Source organism: Vulpes vulpes, chromosome 15 (assembly GCF_048418805.1).
Source record: "Vulpes vulpes isolate BD-2025 chromosome 15, VulVul3, whole genome shotgun sequence".
NCBI lineage: Eukaryota > Metazoa > Chordata > Mammalia > Carnivora > Canidae > Vulpes > Vulpes vulpes.
In genome coordinates, this window is record NC_132794.1 from 56,166,634 (window position 1) to 56,187,505 (window position 20,872).

Sequence of the window (20,872 nt, forward strand, 5' to 3'; positions counted from 1 at the left end):
AGCCTAGGGGTCTGGGGACCACGGTAAGACTCGTCTCTACCCCCTTAGCTGTTTGACTTAGGGCAAGTCATTTCATATCTGTGTGCCTCTGTTTTCTTGTTTGTAAAGAGGAAATGAAGCCAGATGTCTTTATAGGTCCTTTCACTACTGAAATTCTGAGTATTTGAAATGGAGTTTATGGTCCTAGCTAAAAGTTTAGACCATCGAGGAATAAACTAGAGTCATTCTGATATTTTTGGTCTGTCGGTATAATTAATGTCACGTTTTGCTCCGCAGTTTTTCCTATGATGGCAGGTGGAAACAGAAATTACAGACTTCTGTGGACTTCCCGTTAGAAAATCTAGACTTGTCACAGTATGTTATTGGCCCAAAGAACAATTTGAAGAAATATAATTTGTTTTCTGTTTCAGTAAGTATCTTGTGAACTAAATATTTTCATACTTTGTTTAGAAAGAAAGAGTTGCAAGTGGTTCCTTCATAGGAAAATAACAAAGCTTTGAATTATTTAAAATATGTCAGTAATTTCAATATGAACTGATTGTCCATCTTGTTTGGCACAGAATCACTACGGTGGGCTGGATGGAGGCCACTACACTGCCTATTGTAAAAATGCGGCAAGACAGCGGTGGTTTAAATTTGATGATCATGAAGTTTCTGATATCTCTGTTTCTTCTGTGAAGTCTTCAGCAGCTTATATCCTCTTTTATACTTCACTGGGACCACGAGCAGCTGATGTAGCCACATAAGGAGAAGTAGGTTATAAGCTAGTTATCTTTTAAGACGCTGAGCGAAACAACTCGACATACTTATAAAGATACTGGATAGCTATAGCTGGCCCTTTAGAGGAATTCTAGGACAGTGGGAGCTATGTTATTATCACCATATATTTTAGGTCAGTGCTATTATCAAAAAACTGACTAATAGTATTTAACAACTATTGCAGTAAGCACTCCTTACAGGTACCATTTATTTCAAAACCTTTATAGTTTGCTCCAAAGTTAAAGTAATTAACTAGCTAAGCATTATTATTCTACTGGTCTAAAAACCATTATATCCTTTTTTTCCTTTTTCACTGTTATGGCCTTTTCACATTTCTAAATCCCAGCTTGATCTATGAATACTCTAGAATGATGTAAAGCAGATAGGAATGTATGTGTATATATTTATTGCACACTTGCACATCAAATCAATGTACATAGTATAATATGTGGTCCTTTTGTGAAGCCTAGAACTCAGAGGATTGTTTGTTTTTCTTTTGGCCTATTCTGAGTAACTGCAGTGCTTTCTTAGGGAAATGACAGGGCAAAGCTATTTTTTTGTTGGCTTTGGGCTGTATTTGTGCACTAAATCTTTATTCTAAAAAAATAAATGGAAACTTTCTTTAATTTTTTAAAATGAATTTTCATTTACACCTACATTAAAATCTTAATGAGAAAAATAATTTAAAATCCTTTAAGTGTACTGTCTTTAATTTTATATTATCAAACTATTTTATATACACACACACTTTATCCTACTACATTGACTTAAAATTTAGTTCATTTACCCTGTTCTATTAGGACCAGATTTTACTCTTCCTTCAACTTGATCTAGAACTGCATATAGCACTTAGGATTCTCAGAGTTGGGAGTCCGGATTAGAATAGAAAGGCATAGGAGTCAAGCATGACTGCAAAGTGAACTGCATTAAGAACCGTATCTTTACAAAATGATATATTAAGAGACAGGAGCTTAGAATTTATTATTTACCTCACAGACTCAGTTGCTATAGATGAAGTGAATAAAAACTCTCCATATAAAAATAAGATTGTAAAAAGGTGCTCCTGAAAGATAATCACCGTTAGTGGACTGTCAGAGGATGAAAGGGTGAATTTTGAATTGTGAGGTTGGCAATTTTTCATGTTCTGCAGTTGGTCTAAGTGACTTATTAGAGTTCTTGGCTAAATTGTTTGATTAACTGAATATTTTCAAATCATATTCTTAAGGTCACAGAGCTACTTGAAGAAAACTTACTTTGGTTTAGCTCCATGAAGTATCTTTGGGAAATAATTTCTTGGAAATATATAATTGAGGGATCCCTGGGTGGCGCAGCGGTTTGGCGCCTGCCTTTGGCCCAGGGCGCGATCCTGGAGACCCGGGATCGAATCCCACGCCGGGCTCCCGGTGCATGGAGCCTGCTTCTCTCTCTGCCTGCGTCTCTGCCTCTCTCTCTCTCTCTGTGACTATCATAAATAAATAAAAATTAAAAAAAAAAAGGAAATATTTAATTGAGAGGTTCTATGATAAATTCATCTTAATAAACATTGAATTTTGAACCCTGAAATTAACACATAATTTGTAGTGCTTTGAAGGCCCCCATCAATTAGCATTTCATCATTTACATGCTGCCTTTTTCAGTAGGCTCAGACCTATCTTCTTTGGTAGAGCCTTATCATGTAAAAGGGTGAATAATATACCAGAAAGACTTAAAAATGTCAGTGATGCAAGTAAGTTGCAAGAGTTTAATGACAAAGCAAAACTTTGCTTTTTTGCAGTTTTCAGGAAACACCATTTTCCTAGCTCTTGCATTTCTTTATAGGTATAGAAAAGGGCTGGCAGCTGTAGAACAGGAGATAGGCTGTAGCAGTTTGAACTGAAGTATCTGGAATCTCACTGACTCGTGTGTCATCAAAGCTGTACCAGGCTTGGGTCACTGAGTTCTTGCAGAAAGCAGTGTAGTGGCCACCATCCAGATCACCAAAATGGTTCTAGGAGAAGAAAGAATGTCAGACTTAGTATTCACAGGCAAACAGCTACTGGAACTAAAAAAGGTAGGGTCAAGAAATATTTTCCATAGTAGTCCCTTACACTAATTGTTCCTTTTTTGTGGTTTCATAGTAACTACAGAAAAATTATAATATTGTTAAATCCTGCATATGGCCTAACTGCTATTACTATTTTTCATTTGTTGAACTACTTATATATTGGGCCCACTGACTATTCAAACAGTGTGAATGAGATAGGATAGTATTTGGCAACATCATATATTTATCACTGAATAGTGAGCACCTACTATGCATAGACTATTAAACATTAAAGGAAATTATAAGATAGTCCTCTTTCCTAAATGAGCTTACGGTTTAATTTGGAAGATGGGCTAAGGAGAGACATGAAAAAAAGACTTTTAACGTTGGGGTAAGACATTTAAACAACTCCACGTTGCTACTACATAATTTGAGGAGCTTGGACAGGAACAACCCCCTCAGTCACATAGCATCCAGAGAAGAACCTATTCCATTCTCTTTTTCCCATGTCTTTCCTAACCTGGTAAAGGAATGTTTGAAGCAGACACTGGAGAATTCACTTCTCAGAAGGCAGTATGGTTTAGATCAGGGGTCAACAAACCAGTTGCCCATGGGCCAAATGCAGCCCACAGCCTGCTTTTGTGTGGCCTGTGAGTTAAGAATGCATTTCATATTTTGTATAGTTGAAAAAAATTATTTTGTGACATGAAAATTATATGAAACCCAAATTTCAGTAAATAGTTTTATGGGATACACAGCGATGCTCATTCATTTTACATTTCTCAGTGGCTGCTTTCACACTACAACAGTAAAGGCTGAATAGTTGCAAAAGAGACCGCATGGCCCACAAAGCCTAAAATATTTACTGTCTGGCCTTTTACAGAGTAAGTTTGCTGACTCCTGGTATAGAAGGAAGAAGATGAATTTTTATAGTCCATTCTGACTGAGAATTCAGCTCTAATACTACACAATGACCTTAAGTAAATTAACCTCTGAGCTTTAATTCCCCCATCTGTGAAAATGGGGTAATAAGATATCTCTTATACAGCAGTTATTGGGTATCTTTGAATATTAAGAACATATAGGAGGTACTTACTAAATGTTCCCTTAAACCTTCATTTTCCCTACCTCTGACCTTACATGTTATGGAAGTATCCCAAAGCTGACACTTAAAGATCCAAGCTCTAGTCCTGCTCCTATGACCTTAAGCTGACATGCTTCAGCTTCATTATTTATAAAATGGTACCCATGACAGTGTGATATAATTTGAGAAAGAACATCTGGTGGATATGTAGTGTCCAGATGATGAAGTATTGTTTTGAATGGATCATCAGACTGGTCACAGCTGGAATATGATGTTCAGTTTTGATAATTAAATGTAAAAAAAAGTTTTTTTGACATAATAGAAGGTAAAGCATCTTTCTAGACTTAAATTTCCAGCAGTTATGGCTGACCGCTAACGTGAAAGCCTTAGTTACAAAACCTTAACGAAAGTTGGATAAACTTGGTAAACACTTTGAAATGCATAGCTGATACTAAAGATTTTACACTAAGAGTAATCCCCAAGGGCCAAAAACAGGAACTAAAAACCAGATACGTGGTTGATATCGTGACTGCCTGGGAGTAAGGACAGTTCCTGGTCTCTGGAACCAGGGTGCCTGGATTTTAAAGATTACACATGCACAGGAGGTAAAGTCTTAGGTCTCTGCAAGGTAAGGCATTGGATTGAGAGCCATACACATAGCCAGGAGTCTTAGACACTCACCCTCAATAAAGGATAAATCAGTTCTTGTCTTAGCTTAGGCTACTGATACAGAGAGTGAGTCATTCCTGGAATTTGTTACCACAGATCTGTCTTACTTAGGATTCAAAATTACACTACCTAAATGTTCTTAGAAGCCTGTGAATTTATTTTGGGGGTTATTTTGAGAATTATTTGGGTGGCACTTGGCAAAAGTATCTTTTTCTGGATAGGTGTGCCTTAATTCAGGGTGTCCAGGATACACACATACAAAATCGCAATGATGCTGAGCTCACAGTTCAGAATTACAGAACACATGTAGAAACTACATCCCCATGAGTAAGTCAGAAGGCAATAAGTGGCATGATTAACTCCCCTTCCCAAGGACTTTAGATAATAGATTTACCAAACAGACTACAAAAACATGTTTAAAGCGATAGACATTTAAGAGAAAGAAGCTAACAAAAAAGAGGACTTCCAGAAATGAGAAATACTTTAATATTTAGTATAAAAAGACTGATGTAGCAATTAAATAGTACATAGAATTGAAGAGACAATGAATATAAAGATAAAACTAGGGACGCCTGGGTGGCTCAGAGGTTGAGTGTCTACCTTCAGCTCAGGTCATGATCCCGGGGTCCTGGGATTGAGTCCTGCATCAGACTCCCCACAGGGATCCTGCTCCTGCCTTTTTCTTGCCTCTGTCTCTCATGAATAATTAAATAAAATCTTAAAAAACTAAGGAAATTACCCTGAATGTAGTAGTGATGGAAAAACTAGATGAGAAGATTCAGTATATACCTAGAAGTTCTAAAAGGGGGGCACCTGGATGGTTTAGTAAGTTAAGCCTCTGCCTTCCAGCTCAGGTCATGATCCTGGGCTCCCGGCTCAGCAGGGAGTCTGCTTCTCCCTCTCTCTCTCCTTCTTTTCTCTCCGTGCTCCCTTTCTCTCAAATAAATAAAATCTTAAAAAAAGAAAAGTTCTAAAAGAGCGTATTCTAGGAGCAAGACCATATTAAAAGTGATAATGACTGGGGCACCTGGGTGGTTCGGTGGTTGGGCATCTGCCCTTTGGCTAGGGGGTCATGATCCCAGGGTCTTGGGATCAAGTCCTGCATTGGGCTCCCATGGGGAGCCTGCTTCTCCCTCTGCCTCTCTCTCTGTCTCTCATGAATAGATAAATAAAATCTTAAAAGTGATAATGACAAAATATTAATAAAAGTCATGAATCTTCAAATTTGGGAAATACAAGACAGGAAGAACAGAACCTCCACAGTTAATCTAGGGAGAGGGCCACATAAAAGGGTAGGACGAATGGAGGCAACCATGCCCCTGGTGGGACTAACCACAAACAGGAGGGGCACCACCAGCCCCGAGGAGGGAGAGGATCAGACCCCACACCAGGCACCCCCAGCCCTGGGGACCTACATTGGGAAGAGGAGTTCCTAACACCTGGCTTTGAAAACCAGTGGGGATTATCTTCAGCAGCTTCAAAAATCATTGGGGCTTCATGCTAGGAGAGCCAGATGGAAAGAGGAAAGGGAGTCCTCGCCTTTAAAGAGTCAGCATAAAAAACAATTCAGCCAGACGAGGTCCAGTCCCCGGATGGTGATATAGGAAGACCCTGAATTCACTGTCCCCACGGACCACACCAAGTTACATCTATTTATAGAGCGGCTCTTCCTGAAGAACTGAGGGCCAACTGAACAATGAAAGAGAACAGCAAGAAAAACGGTGACCCAGTAATTAAGGGTCTATGGGAAGGGATAGTACTAAGGGACCAGGAACAGATTCCTCCATCCTCGGGCACAGAAAAAAACCCAGTGGCTTAGAAGAGCAACCAGCACACAGAAGAGCCAGGCCTAGAACTCTGCTAAACGGCAGGGCTGCTGCTAGAACACTCTCCGGGCGGGAGGGGCTGATGGCCGCAGTGTGCTGCCCTTCCACCCTGACAGCAAGGCCAGTGCACCATCCAGATGCCCTAACCGGCCTGCCCCCAGGCCCCCAGCACATACCATCCCACCGGTCCCACCAAGGCGGCCACAGGGCAGTGCATGGGGACCCCCCTGGTTAGTGCTCACAATAGCTCTGGCATTTATGCCAAGGAGACAGGCACAAAGCATGCTGGAAGACTCTAGGCTCACCCACTTCAGCTTCAGGTGGCTTATCAGGGCACCTGCGGTGCAGACCACTGTGAAACCTGCCAAATGATGTCTCCTTCAGATCCAGCTGTCCTGCCGGAGGTGCTCCCTGCATGAAGTGCCCCCAGCTCATGTCTGCATCAGTCCCGGCCACCCTGCCAGGGCACTTACTGCACTGGGCATCCCGGAATCCTCCTGCCACACTGGCCTTGGCTCCAGTAGTTCAGCCAAGGCATGCACCGAACATTCCAGGAAACCCTAGCCTGAACCTAATTTGGCTTCAGCTGTCCCATCAGTGTGAAGAGCCTTGGACAATCCACCTTGCAACCCCTTCACAGTTCCAGAGCTGTCCTGCCAGGGCACATTGTGTGTGGACATCCCAGGGACCACATACCGGCAAGTGCCCATTTTAGCTTCAGCTGTGCCTCTTTTGTGCAGAGTGGCCCAAGACCTCTCAGCCTGTAGCCCACCTAGCCCCCAGCTGCCCCTCCAAGGCACCCTATGTGCGCAGACTCCTGGGACACCACAGGCTGACCCTCTGGCTTCATCTGTCCTGCCAAGGTGCTCTCTGTGTGTAGAGCCCCAGCACTCCCTCCCCTGCTTGCTCCCACATAATTTTACCTATCTCACCAGGGCACCCCCCGTGTAGAGATCCCAGGGACCTCCCATCCTACACAATATCTCAGCTCCAGCGACCCTGCCAGGGTGCCCCAGCACAGACTGCCCCAGGACACCTCAGCTCTCACCTATTTCAGTTTCAGTGGTCCTGCCAGGGTGCCCTCAGCACCCGGAACCCCAGGACACCATGTCCTGTGTCTGCTTCAGCTTTGGCTATCCTGACAGGGGCCTACTGCCTGGAGAGCCATGGGATCCCTGTGTTGCACCCACTTCAGCTTCAGCTGACCTGCCAGGGTGCCTGCTATGGCAGAAGCCCCAGGGCCTCTTGGCCCATACTGCACCTCTGTCCCTGTCACCCATCGAGGCACCATCTGTGCAGAGAGCCCTGGGACACCCTAGATAACACCCCACCTTAACTTTAGCTACCTTGCTAAGGTCCCTTCTATGTGTAGAGCCTCAGCATATCCCGGCTTGCACCCACTTTAGCCTCAGCTGTCCAGTCAGGGGGACCCACTGTGTGGAGAAACCAGAGACCAAACAGTCTGCCCTTACTTCACTGTTAGCTGGGTCCTGCCAGGGCTCCCACTACATGGAGAGCCCCAGAACCCTCAGGCCACGCCATCCACAGCTCCAGCCAGCCTGTAAGTCACCAAGCACACAAAGTCTACATAATTCATGACAAACACAAGATCATTCCTTCAAGTTGAGAAGGAACCATTCCAGCTAATGCATACAAGGAAATGCAGAAAGTCAAGAAAAATGGAGACAGTGGAATATGCTCCAAAAGAAAGAACAAGACAAAACCACAGAAAAAGAACTAAATGAAATGGAGATAATATGAAAAAAAGAACCAAAAATAATTATTGTAAAGATGCTCACTGGGCTGGAAAGAAGCATGCAAGACGTTAGTGAGACCTTCAGTAGATAGAAAATATAAAAAAGAATCAATCAGAGTTGGAGAATACAATACTGAAATGAAAAATACACTAGAGGGAATCAACAGTAGATTAGCAGGTGAAGAACATATCAACAGTCTTTAAGACAAGGCAATGGAAAGCACCCAAGCTAAGAAAGGAATCTTTAAAATGAGGATAGGTTAAGGGATCTCTTGGATAACATCAAGAGAACATTTGCATTATAGGGATCCCCAGAAGAAGTGAAAGGGGCAGAAAATTTGTTTGAGGAGGAGTGCCTGGCTCGCTCAGCCAGTAGAGCATGCAACTCTTGATCTTAGGGTTGTGAGTTCAAGCCCCATATTGGGAGGCAGAGATTTCTTTTTTAAAAAAAGATCTTATGTTTAAGAAAAGAAATTTCTTCATTTGAAGAAATAACAGCTGAAAACTTCCCATACTAACCAGGGAAGGAAATAGACATCTAACTTCCAGAACACAAAATTTAAAGGAAAGAAAGCCAAACCTAACACTACCAAAACTTGTTAATCACAATAAAGGAAAGAGAATAAAGGACCAGAACAAAACTACAAAAACAACCAGAAAACAACAAAATGGCAGGAAGTACACCTATTAATAATTAAATGGAAATGGCCTAACTGTTCCAACCAAAACACATAAGGAGGTGGAACTGATTTAAAAAAACAAAAAACAAAACAAAAACAAAAACAAAAAAACACCACCACCACAAACCATCTATATGCTGCCTATAAGAGACACTTCACACCTAAAGACAGACTGAAAGTGAAGGAATGGAAAAATATTTACCAAGAAAATAGAAAAGAAAAAAGCCGAGTACTAATACTTATCTCAGAGAAAATAGACTTTAAAACAAAGATTGTAAGAAGAGACAAAGAACGGCATTACATAACAATAAAGGGATCAATCCAACAAGAGGACATAACAGTTGTAAATATCTATTCACCCAATATTGGAGAACCTAAATATATACAGCAAATATTAACACAGAGAAATAAGTTGATAATACAATAATAGTAAGGAGTTTTAAAACCCCACTTACATCAATGGATAGATCATCCAGGGCAGGGGAATCAATAAGGAAAGCATGTCTTTGAATGAAACACTGGACCAGATGGACGTAACAGATATATATATGAACATCCCATACAAAAACAACAGAATACACATTCGAGTACATACAGAACATTCTCCAGAACATGATAGGCCACGAAAAAAGTGGCAGTAAATTTAAGAAGACTGAAACCATACCATGCATCTTTTCTGACCACAACAGTATGAAAAATAGAAATCAATCACAAGAAAAAAACTTTTTCCAGAAAAAAACACAAAACATGAGGAGGCTAGAAAACATTATACTAAGCAACCAATAGGAAGCAATCATATAAGTTATTTTAAAGAAATACATGAAAACACAAATGATCCAAAATCTTTGGGATGCAAAAGCAGTTCTAAGAGGGAAATTTATAGTAATGCAGGCCTGTCTCAAGGAACAAGGAAAATCTCAAATAACCTAAACCATACACCTAAAGGAACTAAAAAAAGAACAAATCAAGCCCAAGATTAGTAGAAGGAAGAAAATAATAAAGATCAGAGCAGAAATAAAGTTATAGACACACACACACACAAAGAAAAAAAGAAAAAAAAGAATGAAACCAAGAGCTAGTTCCTTGAAAAAATAAAATTGATTTACTCCCAGCCAGACTCACCAAGAAAAAAGAGAAAGGATGCAAATAAATAAAATGAGAAATGAAAGAAGAAGAGTAACAATCAACACCACAGAAATACAAAGAGTTATAAGAAAATATTATAAAAAATCATTTTCTAACAAATTGGTCAATCCAGAAGAAATGGATAAATTCCTAGAAACATACAATCTTCCAAAACTGAATCAGGAGGAAATAGAAAATCTGGAGAGACCAATTACTAGTAACAAAAGTGAACTGACGGGACACCTGGGTGATTCAGTGGTTTAGTGTCTGCCTTCGGCCCAGGGTGTGACCCTGGAGTCCCACATCGGGCTCCCTGCATGGAGCCTGCTTCTCCCTCTGCCTGTGTCTCTGCCTCTCTCTGTGTGTCTCTCATGAATAAATAAAATCTTAAAAAAAAAAAAAAAGTGAACTGGATTCAAAAAAACTACCAAAAAATAAAAGTCCAGGACCAGAAGGCTTCACAGGTGAATTATGCCAAACATTTACAGAAGAGTTAATACCCATTCTTCTCAAACTATTCCAAAAGATAGAAGAGGAAGCAAAGCTTCCAAATTTATTCTATGAGGCCAGGATCACCCTGATACTAAAACCAAAGAAATCACAAAAATACTATAGGCCAATATCCCTGATGAGCATAGATGCAAAAATCCTCCACAAAATATTAACAAACTGCATTCAACTATACATTAAAGGCTCATTCACCATGCTCACTCCATCAGCACATATACTAAAATTGGAATAATATAGATTAGCATGGCCCCTGTGTGAGAATGACATTCCAATTTGCTCCAATTCCTGCTTCTTCCTCTGCCTGTGTCTCTGCCTCTCTCTGTGTCTCTTGTGAATAAATAAAATCTTTTAAAACAACATAATCCTAGAAGTCCTACCTATAGCTAGCAGACAACAAAATTTAAAAAGAGGTATCCATGTTAGTAAAGAAGTTAAACTGTCACTATTTGCAGATGACATGATATTAGACATAGACAATCCTAAAGACTCCACCAAACAACTACTAGAATAAATGGATTCAGTAAAGCTGCAGGATATAAAATTAGTACCCAGAGGCCTGGGAAGATGATGGCCATAAGATGTTTGCCACATCTCACAGATCCATCTAGGTAACACCCAGATCAGCATAAATAACCCAGACTGCCAGAACAAACATCACAACTAAAGACAGGGAAGAAGCCACAGTGAAGAAGATAGAAGGGGGAAGATGCCGTAAGGAAGCATAACAGACCATGGTGGTCAGTGGGGGAGCGGGAGCACATGGCACCCACAAAGGCGGAAAACAAGACTTTCACACCAGGGAGGGAGCCCGTAAATGGGGAGGATGAGTTTCTGTAATATTTGCCTTTGATAGGGAGAGGGGCTAAATTTCATGAGTTCTTAATACCAGCGGGGCTTAGCCTGGAATTTTAAAACTCAGTGGGCTTGGCTCTGGGAGAGACTGGAGGGCATTAGGAAGCAGCGTCCCCGCAGGACAGTCTGTGCAGGTACTGCGTAGAACCAATAGCTTGCAAAAACACCTGGGGCGGACAGGAGGGAGAGTGATTTGCTCATCTCCGAGTGTGGCCAGGAGAGCTAGCAAGCACAGGGAGACCCCTCAGGAACAGAGGAGCTGGCAGGTGCCATTCCAACCCCAACCCCAACCCTAGCATCAACAACCGCCACCTCAACAGAGAGCACAGCAGACTCTCCTCTAACAACTTGCCAGCACCAAGGCCCAACCCCCCACCCCCAAGCTTTGGCGGATCTGTCCTTCCCAGGCAGACTCAGGTCAGTCCTGGTCCCGTGGGCCCCATCCCCCAACACCAGCGCAAACCTGTTAACCACATCTCCTGGACTGCGCATCTTGCAGGATATCACTTCCAGTAGCGGTGGGGGCAGGTCTCCTTTTGCGAGCAGACTACCACACACCTCAGGGCCCACAACGGGCAAAGGCAGCCTCTGCACACAACCAGACTGAAGGGAAACAAGGCCATGATTCAACAGTGGAGCATATACAACATACATAGGAGAGCCTCACAGGAACGCCAGGTCCTGGGGACAGGGGACACTGTGTGGCAGGCCACTACAGGACCTCTTCTTCACAAAGCAAGAGAAGTAGCTGACTTTCCTAACGCAGAGAAATAGACACAGAGAGTTAGACAAAATGAGAGACAAAGAAACATCTTCTAAATAAAAGATCAGGACCAAACCACAGATAGAAACCAAAGTGAAATGGATACAAGTAATGTGCCTGATAGAGAATTTAACGTAATGATCACAAAGACACTCACTGGACTTAAGAGTAGAGGACATCAGTGAGATCCTTAACAAAGAGATAAAAAAAAAAAAACAATATCAGCTAGTTGTTTTTACTCAAAATGCACATCGCTTAAAGTCCGTGTCTTCTGTGAGCAAAACTTTTTAGTATGTGCGGTTATCCCTTTAGTAATTACAATATGTTAGGGTTAGGGATTCCCTACTTCATTTTCTTATAGGTTTTAAATTTCCAACCTTTAAGTGAATTTGTAGACCAAATTCCAAAGGAACTTTTTGTGTAAACAGTTCTTACAAAATGTGTTTGGTAAACAAACTCCTAAAATGAATTCCTAGAAGTGCTTTAGTATTTATCAAATAAATGACCATTTCCTATAGGAAGGTAAGAAAACTAAGGCTTCGTTTTATTACAACTTAAAGAAAGTTGTGTGACAGGGCATCTTCTTTGCTTCCAGGGATTGGGATGGGATCACTGGGGGCTCCGGGCTTAGTAGAATTGTCAGCTTTACTCTGATATAACTCTGAGGGTAAGGGGCAAGAACTACATTTAAGGACATGTGTTCCTGTGCTCTATTATATAGAGTTATTAATGATTAAACTGGTCTTCACAAAATTCCTAGCAGTGAAATCTTGAAGTGCCTGTACTAGGCTTATGGTAAAATTATTTGGTTAGTGTTTTAGTAACATGTCATTCAAAGTGTTTTTGTTTGTTTTCCATACAAATTGTAGGGTTGGTATGAAATAAAAATATCTAATGGTTAATTTCCCATTTTTGTTTTATGATCTTGAGTCCTTTTCTGGTTATTTAAGGAGATTTAAAATCATTGCACTTTGGTCAGAAAAATAATATATATTTTTTAAAAAGAACCAATCAGAGATGAAGAACACAATAAGTGAAATTAAAAATACACTTGATGGCATAAATAGCAGACTAGATGAAGCAGAAGAATGAATTAATAACGTGAAAGGCAGAGTATGGAAACTAACCAAGCTGAGCAAAGCAGAGGACAGGAAATTATGTAAATTGAGCATAGTCTTAGGGAACTCAGGGACTCCATTAAGCATAATAACATCCACATTATAAGGATCTCAGAAAAAGAAGAGAGAGGTTAAGAGGGCAGAAAATTTACATGAAGAAATAATAGTTGAAAATTTCCTTACTCTGAGGAACAACACAGATATCCAGATCCAGATCCAAGAAGCACAGAGATTCCCACAAAAACTCAATGCAAGGAAGTCCACACAATACACATAATTAAAATGGCAAAGAGTAGTGAATAAAAGGTTTTTTTTAAATTATTTATTTATTTATTTATGATAGTCATACAGAGAGAGAGAGAGAGGGACAGAGACACAGGCAGAGGGAGAAACAGGCTCCATGCACCGGGAGCCCGACATGGGATTCGATCCCGGGTCTCCAGGATCGCGTCCTGGGCCAAAGGCAGGTGCCAAACCGCTGCGCCCCCAGGGATCCCAATAAAAGGTTTTTTAAAGCAGCAAGAAAGAGATGCCTGGGTGGCTCAGTGGCATCTGCCTTTGGCTCAGGTTGTGATCAGGTTGGGTCCTGGGATCATGTGGGTCGAGTTCCACATCAGGCTCCACACAGGGAGCCTGTTTCTCCCCCTGCCTGTGTATCTCATAAGTGAATAAACAAATAAATAAAAATATAAAAAAATAACGCAGCCAGAAAAAGAAGACAGTTATATACAAGTGAAACCCCATAGGGCTGTAAGTGGATTTTTCAGCAGGAACTTTGAATATGTCATGTCATTCCCTTCTGGCCTGCAAAGTGCTGAAAGAGAAAAATCTACAGCCAAGAATACTCTATCCAGCAAGGCAAAAAAAGAAGATAGTTTCTCAGACAAAACTGAAGGAGTTCAGGACCACTAAACTAGTACTACAAGAAATATTCAAGGGGACACTTTGAGTGGAAATTAAGACCGTAAGTGAGATTATGAAAAGTAAAAAATACAAAAACAGTAAAAATAAGTATTTCTATAAATCAGTCAAGGGACTCGTAAAATAAAAGGATGCAAAATAGGACACCATATACCTAAAACATGGGGGGCAGAGGAGTAAAGAATGGTATTAAACTTAAGTGACCATCAACTTAATACAGATTGCTATATGCAGAAGATGTTATATAGAAACCTAATGGTAAACATAAATAAAAAACAATGATATATATGCAAGGAATACAGAGTAAGGAATCTAAGTATATCAAAGAAAGCCAACAAAATATGAAAAAGAGAAAGAAAGGATCAGAGAATATAGAAGCAACCAAAATCAAGTAACAAAATAGCAATAAATATATATTTATCAGTATTACTTTGAGTGTAAATGGACTGAATACTCCAGTCAAAAGACACAGGATGACAGAGTGGATAAAAAACAAAAACAAAAACACGAAAAACAAGACCCATCTATATGCTGCTTACAAGAGACTCATTTCAGATCGAGAGAGACCTGCAGATTGAAAGTAAAGGGATGCAGAAACACTTATCATGCAAACAGATACCAAAAGAAAGCTGGGGTAGCAATACTTACATCGGACAAAATAGACTTTAAAACAAAGACCAGGGCAGCCCCGGTGGCTCAGTGGTTTAGAGCCGCCTTCAGCCCAGGGCGTGATCCTGGAGACCCAGGAACGAGTCCCACATTGGGCTCCCTGCATGGAGCCTGCTTTTCTCTCTGTGTCTCTCATAAATTAAATAAATAAATAAATAAATAAATAAATAAATAAATAAATAAATCTTAAAAAAAAAAAAAAAAGACCATAACAGGAGACAAAGAAGGACGTTATACAATAAGAAAAGGGATGATCTAACAAGAGGCTGTAACAATTGTACATTATTTGTGCACCCAACATAGAAGCTCCCCAAATACATTAAGTAGTTAATAACAAAAATAAAGGAACCAATCGATAATAATATAATAATAGTAGGGGACTTTAACACCCCTCTTACATCAGTGGACACATTATCTAAACAGAAAATTAACAAGAAAATAATGGCTTTGAATGATGACACGATGGACCACATGGATTCACCAGATATATTCAAACATTCCACCCTAAAACATTAGAATACACATTCTTTCAAGTGCACAAAGAACATTCTCCAGAATAGATCAAATGTTAGGCCACAAAACACGTCGTAACAAATTCAAGATGGTCAAAATCATACCATGCATCTTTTCTGACCACAATGCTATGAAACTGGAAATCAACAAGATTTGTGCTCTTTCCAGAGCACAAATATATGGAGGTTAAATAACATGCTACTAAACAATGAGTGGGTAAACAAAGAAATCAAAGAAGAAATTAAAAATTACATGGAAACAAATGAGAATGAAAACACAATGGTCCAAAATCTTGGGATGCAGCAAAAGCTGTTCTAAGAGGGAAGTTTATAGCAATACAGGCCTACCCCAAGAAGAAAGAAAAGACTCAAACAACCTAATCTTATGCCTTAAAGGAGCTAGAAAAAGAACAAACATAACCCCAAAACACAGAAGGAAGGAAATAATAAAGATTAGAGCAGAAAGAAATGACTAAAAAAAAAAAAAAAAAAACAATGAAACCAGGAGCTGATTCTTTGAAAAGATAACAAAATGGATAAACCTCTAACAAGACTCACTAAAAAAAGAAACAGAACCCAAATAATGAAAATTGCTAATAAAGAAGGAGAAATAACACCACAAAAATCAAACAACTGTAACAGAATATTACGAAAAGCTATATGCCAACAAACTAGACAGCACAGGAAAAATGGATAAATATCTAAAGACATATAACCAACCAAACTAAAACAGGAAGAAATAGGAAATTTGAATGCATCAGTCACCAGCAATGAAATTGAAGCAGTGACCAAAAACCTCTCAACAAACAAAAGTCCAGGACCAGATGGCTTCACAGGTGAATTCTACCAACAGTCAAGGAAGAGTTAATACCATTCTTCTCAAACTATTCCAAAAAGTTCAAGAGGAAGGAAAACCTCCAAATTCATTCTATGAAGCCAGTATCATCCTGATAACAAATTCAGATAAAGAACCACCAAAAAAAGGGACACCTGGGTGGCTCAGCAGTTAAGCATCTGCCTTCCAGCTCATGTTGTGACCCTGGAGTCCCAGGACTGAGTCCCACACTGGGCTCCCTGCATGGAGTCTACTTCTCCCTCTGTCTATGTCTCTGCTTCTCTCTCTGTGTGTGTCTCTCATGAATAAATAAATAAAATTTTTAAAAAACACAAACACAAAAAAGAGAAGTGCAGGCCAGTATCTCTCATGAATTTAAATCCAAAAGTCCTCAACAAAATATTAGCAAACTGAATCAAACAGTATATTTAAAAAATCATACCACAAACAAGTGGAATTTAATGCTGGGAAGCAATGGTAGTTCAATATTTGCAAACAATCAATGTGATATATTTCATCAATAAGAGAAATTATTAAAAAATGATCATTTCAATAGATACAGAAAAAGCATTTGACAAAGTACAACATTCATTCATGATAAAAATACTCTGCAAACTAGGTCTCGAAGGAACAATATATTTCAACATAATAAAGGCCTTCTTCTATGAAACACCCATACTCCTTGGGGAAGTATGAAACACCCATACTCCTTGGGGAAGCCAACATCATACTCCTTGGGGAAAACCTGAGAGCTTTCCCCATAAGTACAGGAATAAGACAAAGATGTCCACTCACCACTTTTATTCAACATAGTACTGGAAAGTGCTAGCCACAGAAATTAGATAAAGAAATAAAAAGCATCCAAATTTGTAGGAGAGAAGGAAAACTCTATTTGCAGATAACATAATGCTATATGTAGAAAACTTTAAAAATTCCACCAAAAAAACTACTGAAATCACTCATCACTTCTGGTAAAGTTGCAGGATATAAAATCAATGTACAGAAATCTATTGCATTCCCATACACTAATAATGAGGCAACAGAAAGTAAAATTAAGAAAACAATTCCATTTAATAATTACACCAGAACAATATTTAGGAATAAACTAAAAAGGATAAATGACCTGTACGCTGAAAATTACAAAACACTGATAAAAGAAATTAAAGATGACACAAAGAAATGGAAAGACATATCCTTACGGGTTGGAAAAATAAATAATGTTAAAATGTCCGTACTACCCAAAGCAATCTATAGATTTAATGCAATCCTATCAAAATAGAAAACATCCTGGGGATCCCTGGGTGGCGCAGCGGTTTGGCGCCTGCCTTTGGCCCAGGGCGCGATCCTGGAGACCCAGAATCGAATCTCACGTCGGGCTCCTGGTGCATGGAGCCTGCTTCTCCCTCTGCCTGTGTCTCTGCCTCTCTCTCTCTGTGTGTGTGACTATCAAAAATAAATTAAAAAATTAAAAAAAAATAGAAAACATCCTATGCAAAATAGGATTGTTGCATCCTATTTTGCAACAATCCTATGCAAAATACAAACAGCATTTTTCACAGAACTAGAACCCTAAAATTTGCATGGAACTACAAAAAATCTCAAATATCCTAAAGCAACCTTGAAAAAGAAAAACACCACCAAAAAAAAAAAAAAAACAAAAAAAAACACGGAGATATCACAATTCCAGATTTCAAGTTATATCACAAAGCAATAGTAATCAAAACAGTATGGTACTGTCATAAAAATACATACATAGATCAATGATAAAAAAAAAAACAGAAAACCTAGAAATCAATCCACAATTATATATTAGACAAAGAAGAAATGGATATACAATGAGAAAAAGTCTGTCTCTCCTACAAATACTGTTGGGAAAACTAGACCGCCACATGGAAAAGAATGAAACTGGATCACTTTCTTTCACCATATACAAAAATAAATTCAAAGTGGATTAAAAATCTAAATGTGGGGATCCCTGGGTGGCTTAGCGGTTTAGCACCTGCCTTTGGCCCAGGGTGCGATCCTGGAGTCCTGAGGTCAAGTCCCGGGTCAGGCTCCCAGCATGGAGCCAGCTTCTCTCTCTCTCTCTCTCTTTCTCTCTCTCTTTCTCTCTCTCTGTGTCTATCATAAATAAATAAATCTTTAAAAAAAATAAAAATCTAAATGTAAGACCTCAAGCCATAAAAATCCTTGAAGCACTCACAGGCAGTAGGTCTCTGACATCGGCCATAGCACCATTTTCCTAGATAGGTCTCCTCGGGTAAGGGAAATAAAAGCCAAAATAAACTATTGAGACTACATCAAAATATGAAATTTCTGCACAGGAAGGAAACGATCAACAAAACTAATAGCCAATGTATGAGTGGGAGAAGACATTTGCAAATGACATATCTGATAAAGGATTAGTATCCAAAATATATAAAGAATTGATCAATACCCAAAAAACAAAAAATCCAATTTAAAAATGGGCAGAATGGGATCTCTGGGTGGCACAGTGGTTTGGCGCCTGCCTTTGGCCCAGGGCGCGATCCTGGAGACCCGGGATTGAGTCCCACTTCGGGCTCCCAGTGCATGGAGCCTGCTTCTCCCTCTGCCTGTGTCTCTGCCTCTCTCTCTCTCTCTGACTATCATAAATAAATAAAAATAAATAAATAACAATTTTAAATTAAAATAAATAAATAAATAAATAAATAAATAAATAAATAAATAAATAAAAATGGGCAGAAGGGGTGCCTGGGTGGCTCAGTCAGTTGGGAGTCTCCCTTCAGCTCAGGTCATGGTCCCAGGGTGCCTGGGACCAAGCCCCACATCAGGCTCCCTGCTCAGCAGCGAGCCTGCCTCTTCCTCTACTGCTCTGCCTGCCTGTGCTCTCTTGCTGTCAAAAAAATATATAAAATATTTTGAATGAATAAATAGATAAATAAAAATGGGCAAAAGACATGAACAGACATTTCTCCAAAGAAGACATCCAGATAGCCAACAGACACATGAAAAGATGTTCAACATCACTCACTGACAGGGAAATGCAAATGAAAACTACAATGAGACATTGCTTCACACCTTTCAGAATGGTTAAAATAAAAAACAGAAGAAACAACAAGAGCACGGATGTGGAGAAAGAGGAGCTCTTGTACACTGTTGGTAGGAATGCATACTGGTGCAGCCCTTATAGAAAACAGTATGGAGGTTCCTCAAAAAAAGATAATAGAATTACCTTATGATCCAGGAACTGCACTACTAAGTATTTGCCCCCAAAATACAAAAACACTAATTCAAAGGATACATGCAACCTTATGTCTTTTGCAGCATTATTTACAATAGGCAAACCATGGAAGCAGCATAAATGTCCATCGATAGGGGATCACTAGGTGGCTCAGCGGTTTAGCGCCTGCCTTTGGCCCAGGGCGCAATCCTGGAGTCCCGGGATCGAGTCCCATGTCAGGCTCCCGGCATGGAGCCTGCTTCTCCCTCCTCCTGTGTCTCTGCCTCTCTCTCTCTGTCTATGATAAATAAATAAATAAATCTTTAAAAAAAAAAGTCCATCAATAAGAGGAAAGGATAAAGATGGATTATATATACATGGGTAAACACACACATTTTCCTTATCCAATGTAAATATTCCAAAATAAATATACATATGAGGAAATATATATATATATATAATGAGGAAATATATATATATAATGAGGAAATATATATATATTTAAAAAATGGAGTATTATTCAGCCATATAACAGAATGAAATCTTGTTGTTTACAATGACATGGATGGAGCTAGAGAGTATAATGCTAAGCAAAATAAGTCAGAGAAAGCAAATATCATATGTTCTCACTTCCATGTGGAATTGAAAAAACAAAACAAAGGAAAATAGAGAAGGAAACAGATTCTAACTATGGATAACAAAGTGATAGTTACCACAGAAGAGGTGGGTAGGTGAATGGGGAGAAAAGGGAGTGGAGATTAAAGAGTATACTTAACATGATGAAAAAAATTAAAAATGATAAAAATATTTTTACAAATAAAAGATAGGTTAAAATATAAATTGGTTGTATTTCTACACAGTAATAATAAGGCAGGAGAAACAGAAATTAAGAATCTCATTTACAACTGTACCAAAAAGAATAAAACACCTAGGAATAAATTTAATCCAATGATGTGAAAGACTTGTACTCTGAAAACCATAAAATATTGATGAAACATATGAAAAGGATACAAACAGAAGGGAAAATATTCCAGGCTCATGAACTTGCAGAATATTATTAAAATTTCTAAAGGACCCAAAGCAATCTATAGATTCATTGCAATCCCTATCAAAATACCAACAGTATTTTTCACAAAACTAGGACAAATACTACCAAAATTTGCACAGGACCACAAAAGACCCCAAATAGCCAAAGCAATCTTAAGAAAAACAAAACTCAGGTATCATAATCCCACACTTCAAAATACACTTCAGAGCCATAGTAATCCAGACAGTATGGTAGTGGCACACAAACAGGTCAACAAAATAGAAGGTCCAGAAATAAACTCATGCCTATATGGCCAATTAACATAGGACAAAGGAGGCAAGAATGTGCAATGGGATAAAAGACAGTCTTTTCAATAAATGGTGCTGGAAAAACTTGACAGCTACGTGTAAAAGAATGAAACTCAACCACTTTTAAATACCATACACAAAATAAACTAAAAATAGACTAAAGACCTACATGTGAGACTTGAAATCATAAAAGTCATTAAAGGGAACACAGGCAGTAATTTAGGTGACATTGT

At 39.3% G+C, this 20,872-nt stretch overlaps 2 protein-coding genes and 1 non-coding gene across 6 annotated transcripts in view; 2 read left to right on the forward strand and 1 right to left on the reverse strand.

The window, feature by feature from the left end:
• Positions 1-1,448, forward strand: part of USP8 (ubiquitin specific peptidase 8) — a 102,206-nt gene extending 100,758 nt beyond the window's left edge. For all 4 annotated transcript variants that reach the window (XM_072738532.1, XM_072738534.1, XM_072738533.1 and 1 more), the window contains 2 exons: positions 277-409; positions 561-1,448. In XM_072738532.1, coding sequence (XP_072594633.1) covers positions 277-409; positions 561-746 — 319 coding nt within the window. In that variant the 3' untranslated portion in view covers positions 747-1,448. The remainder of the gene's footprint in view (positions 1-276; positions 410-560) is intronic.
• Positions 1,449-2,471: 1,023 nt separating this feature from the next.
• The window catches only part of USP50 (ubiquitin specific peptidase 50), a 46,437-nt gene continuing 28,036 nt past the window's right edge, over positions 2,472-20,872 (reverse strand). The window contains exon 7 of the mRNA XM_072738125.1: positions 2,472-2,746. Coding sequence (XP_072594226.1) covers positions 2,555-2,746 — 192 coding nt within the window. The 3' untranslated portion in view covers positions 2,472-2,554. The remainder of the gene's footprint in view (positions 2,747-20,872) is intronic.
• Positions 10,626-10,727, forward strand: LOC112920110 (U6 spliceosomal RNA). Its single transcript, XR_003235031.1, has one exon. It is a non-coding gene; the product is annotated as a U6 spliceosomal RNA (small nuclear RNA).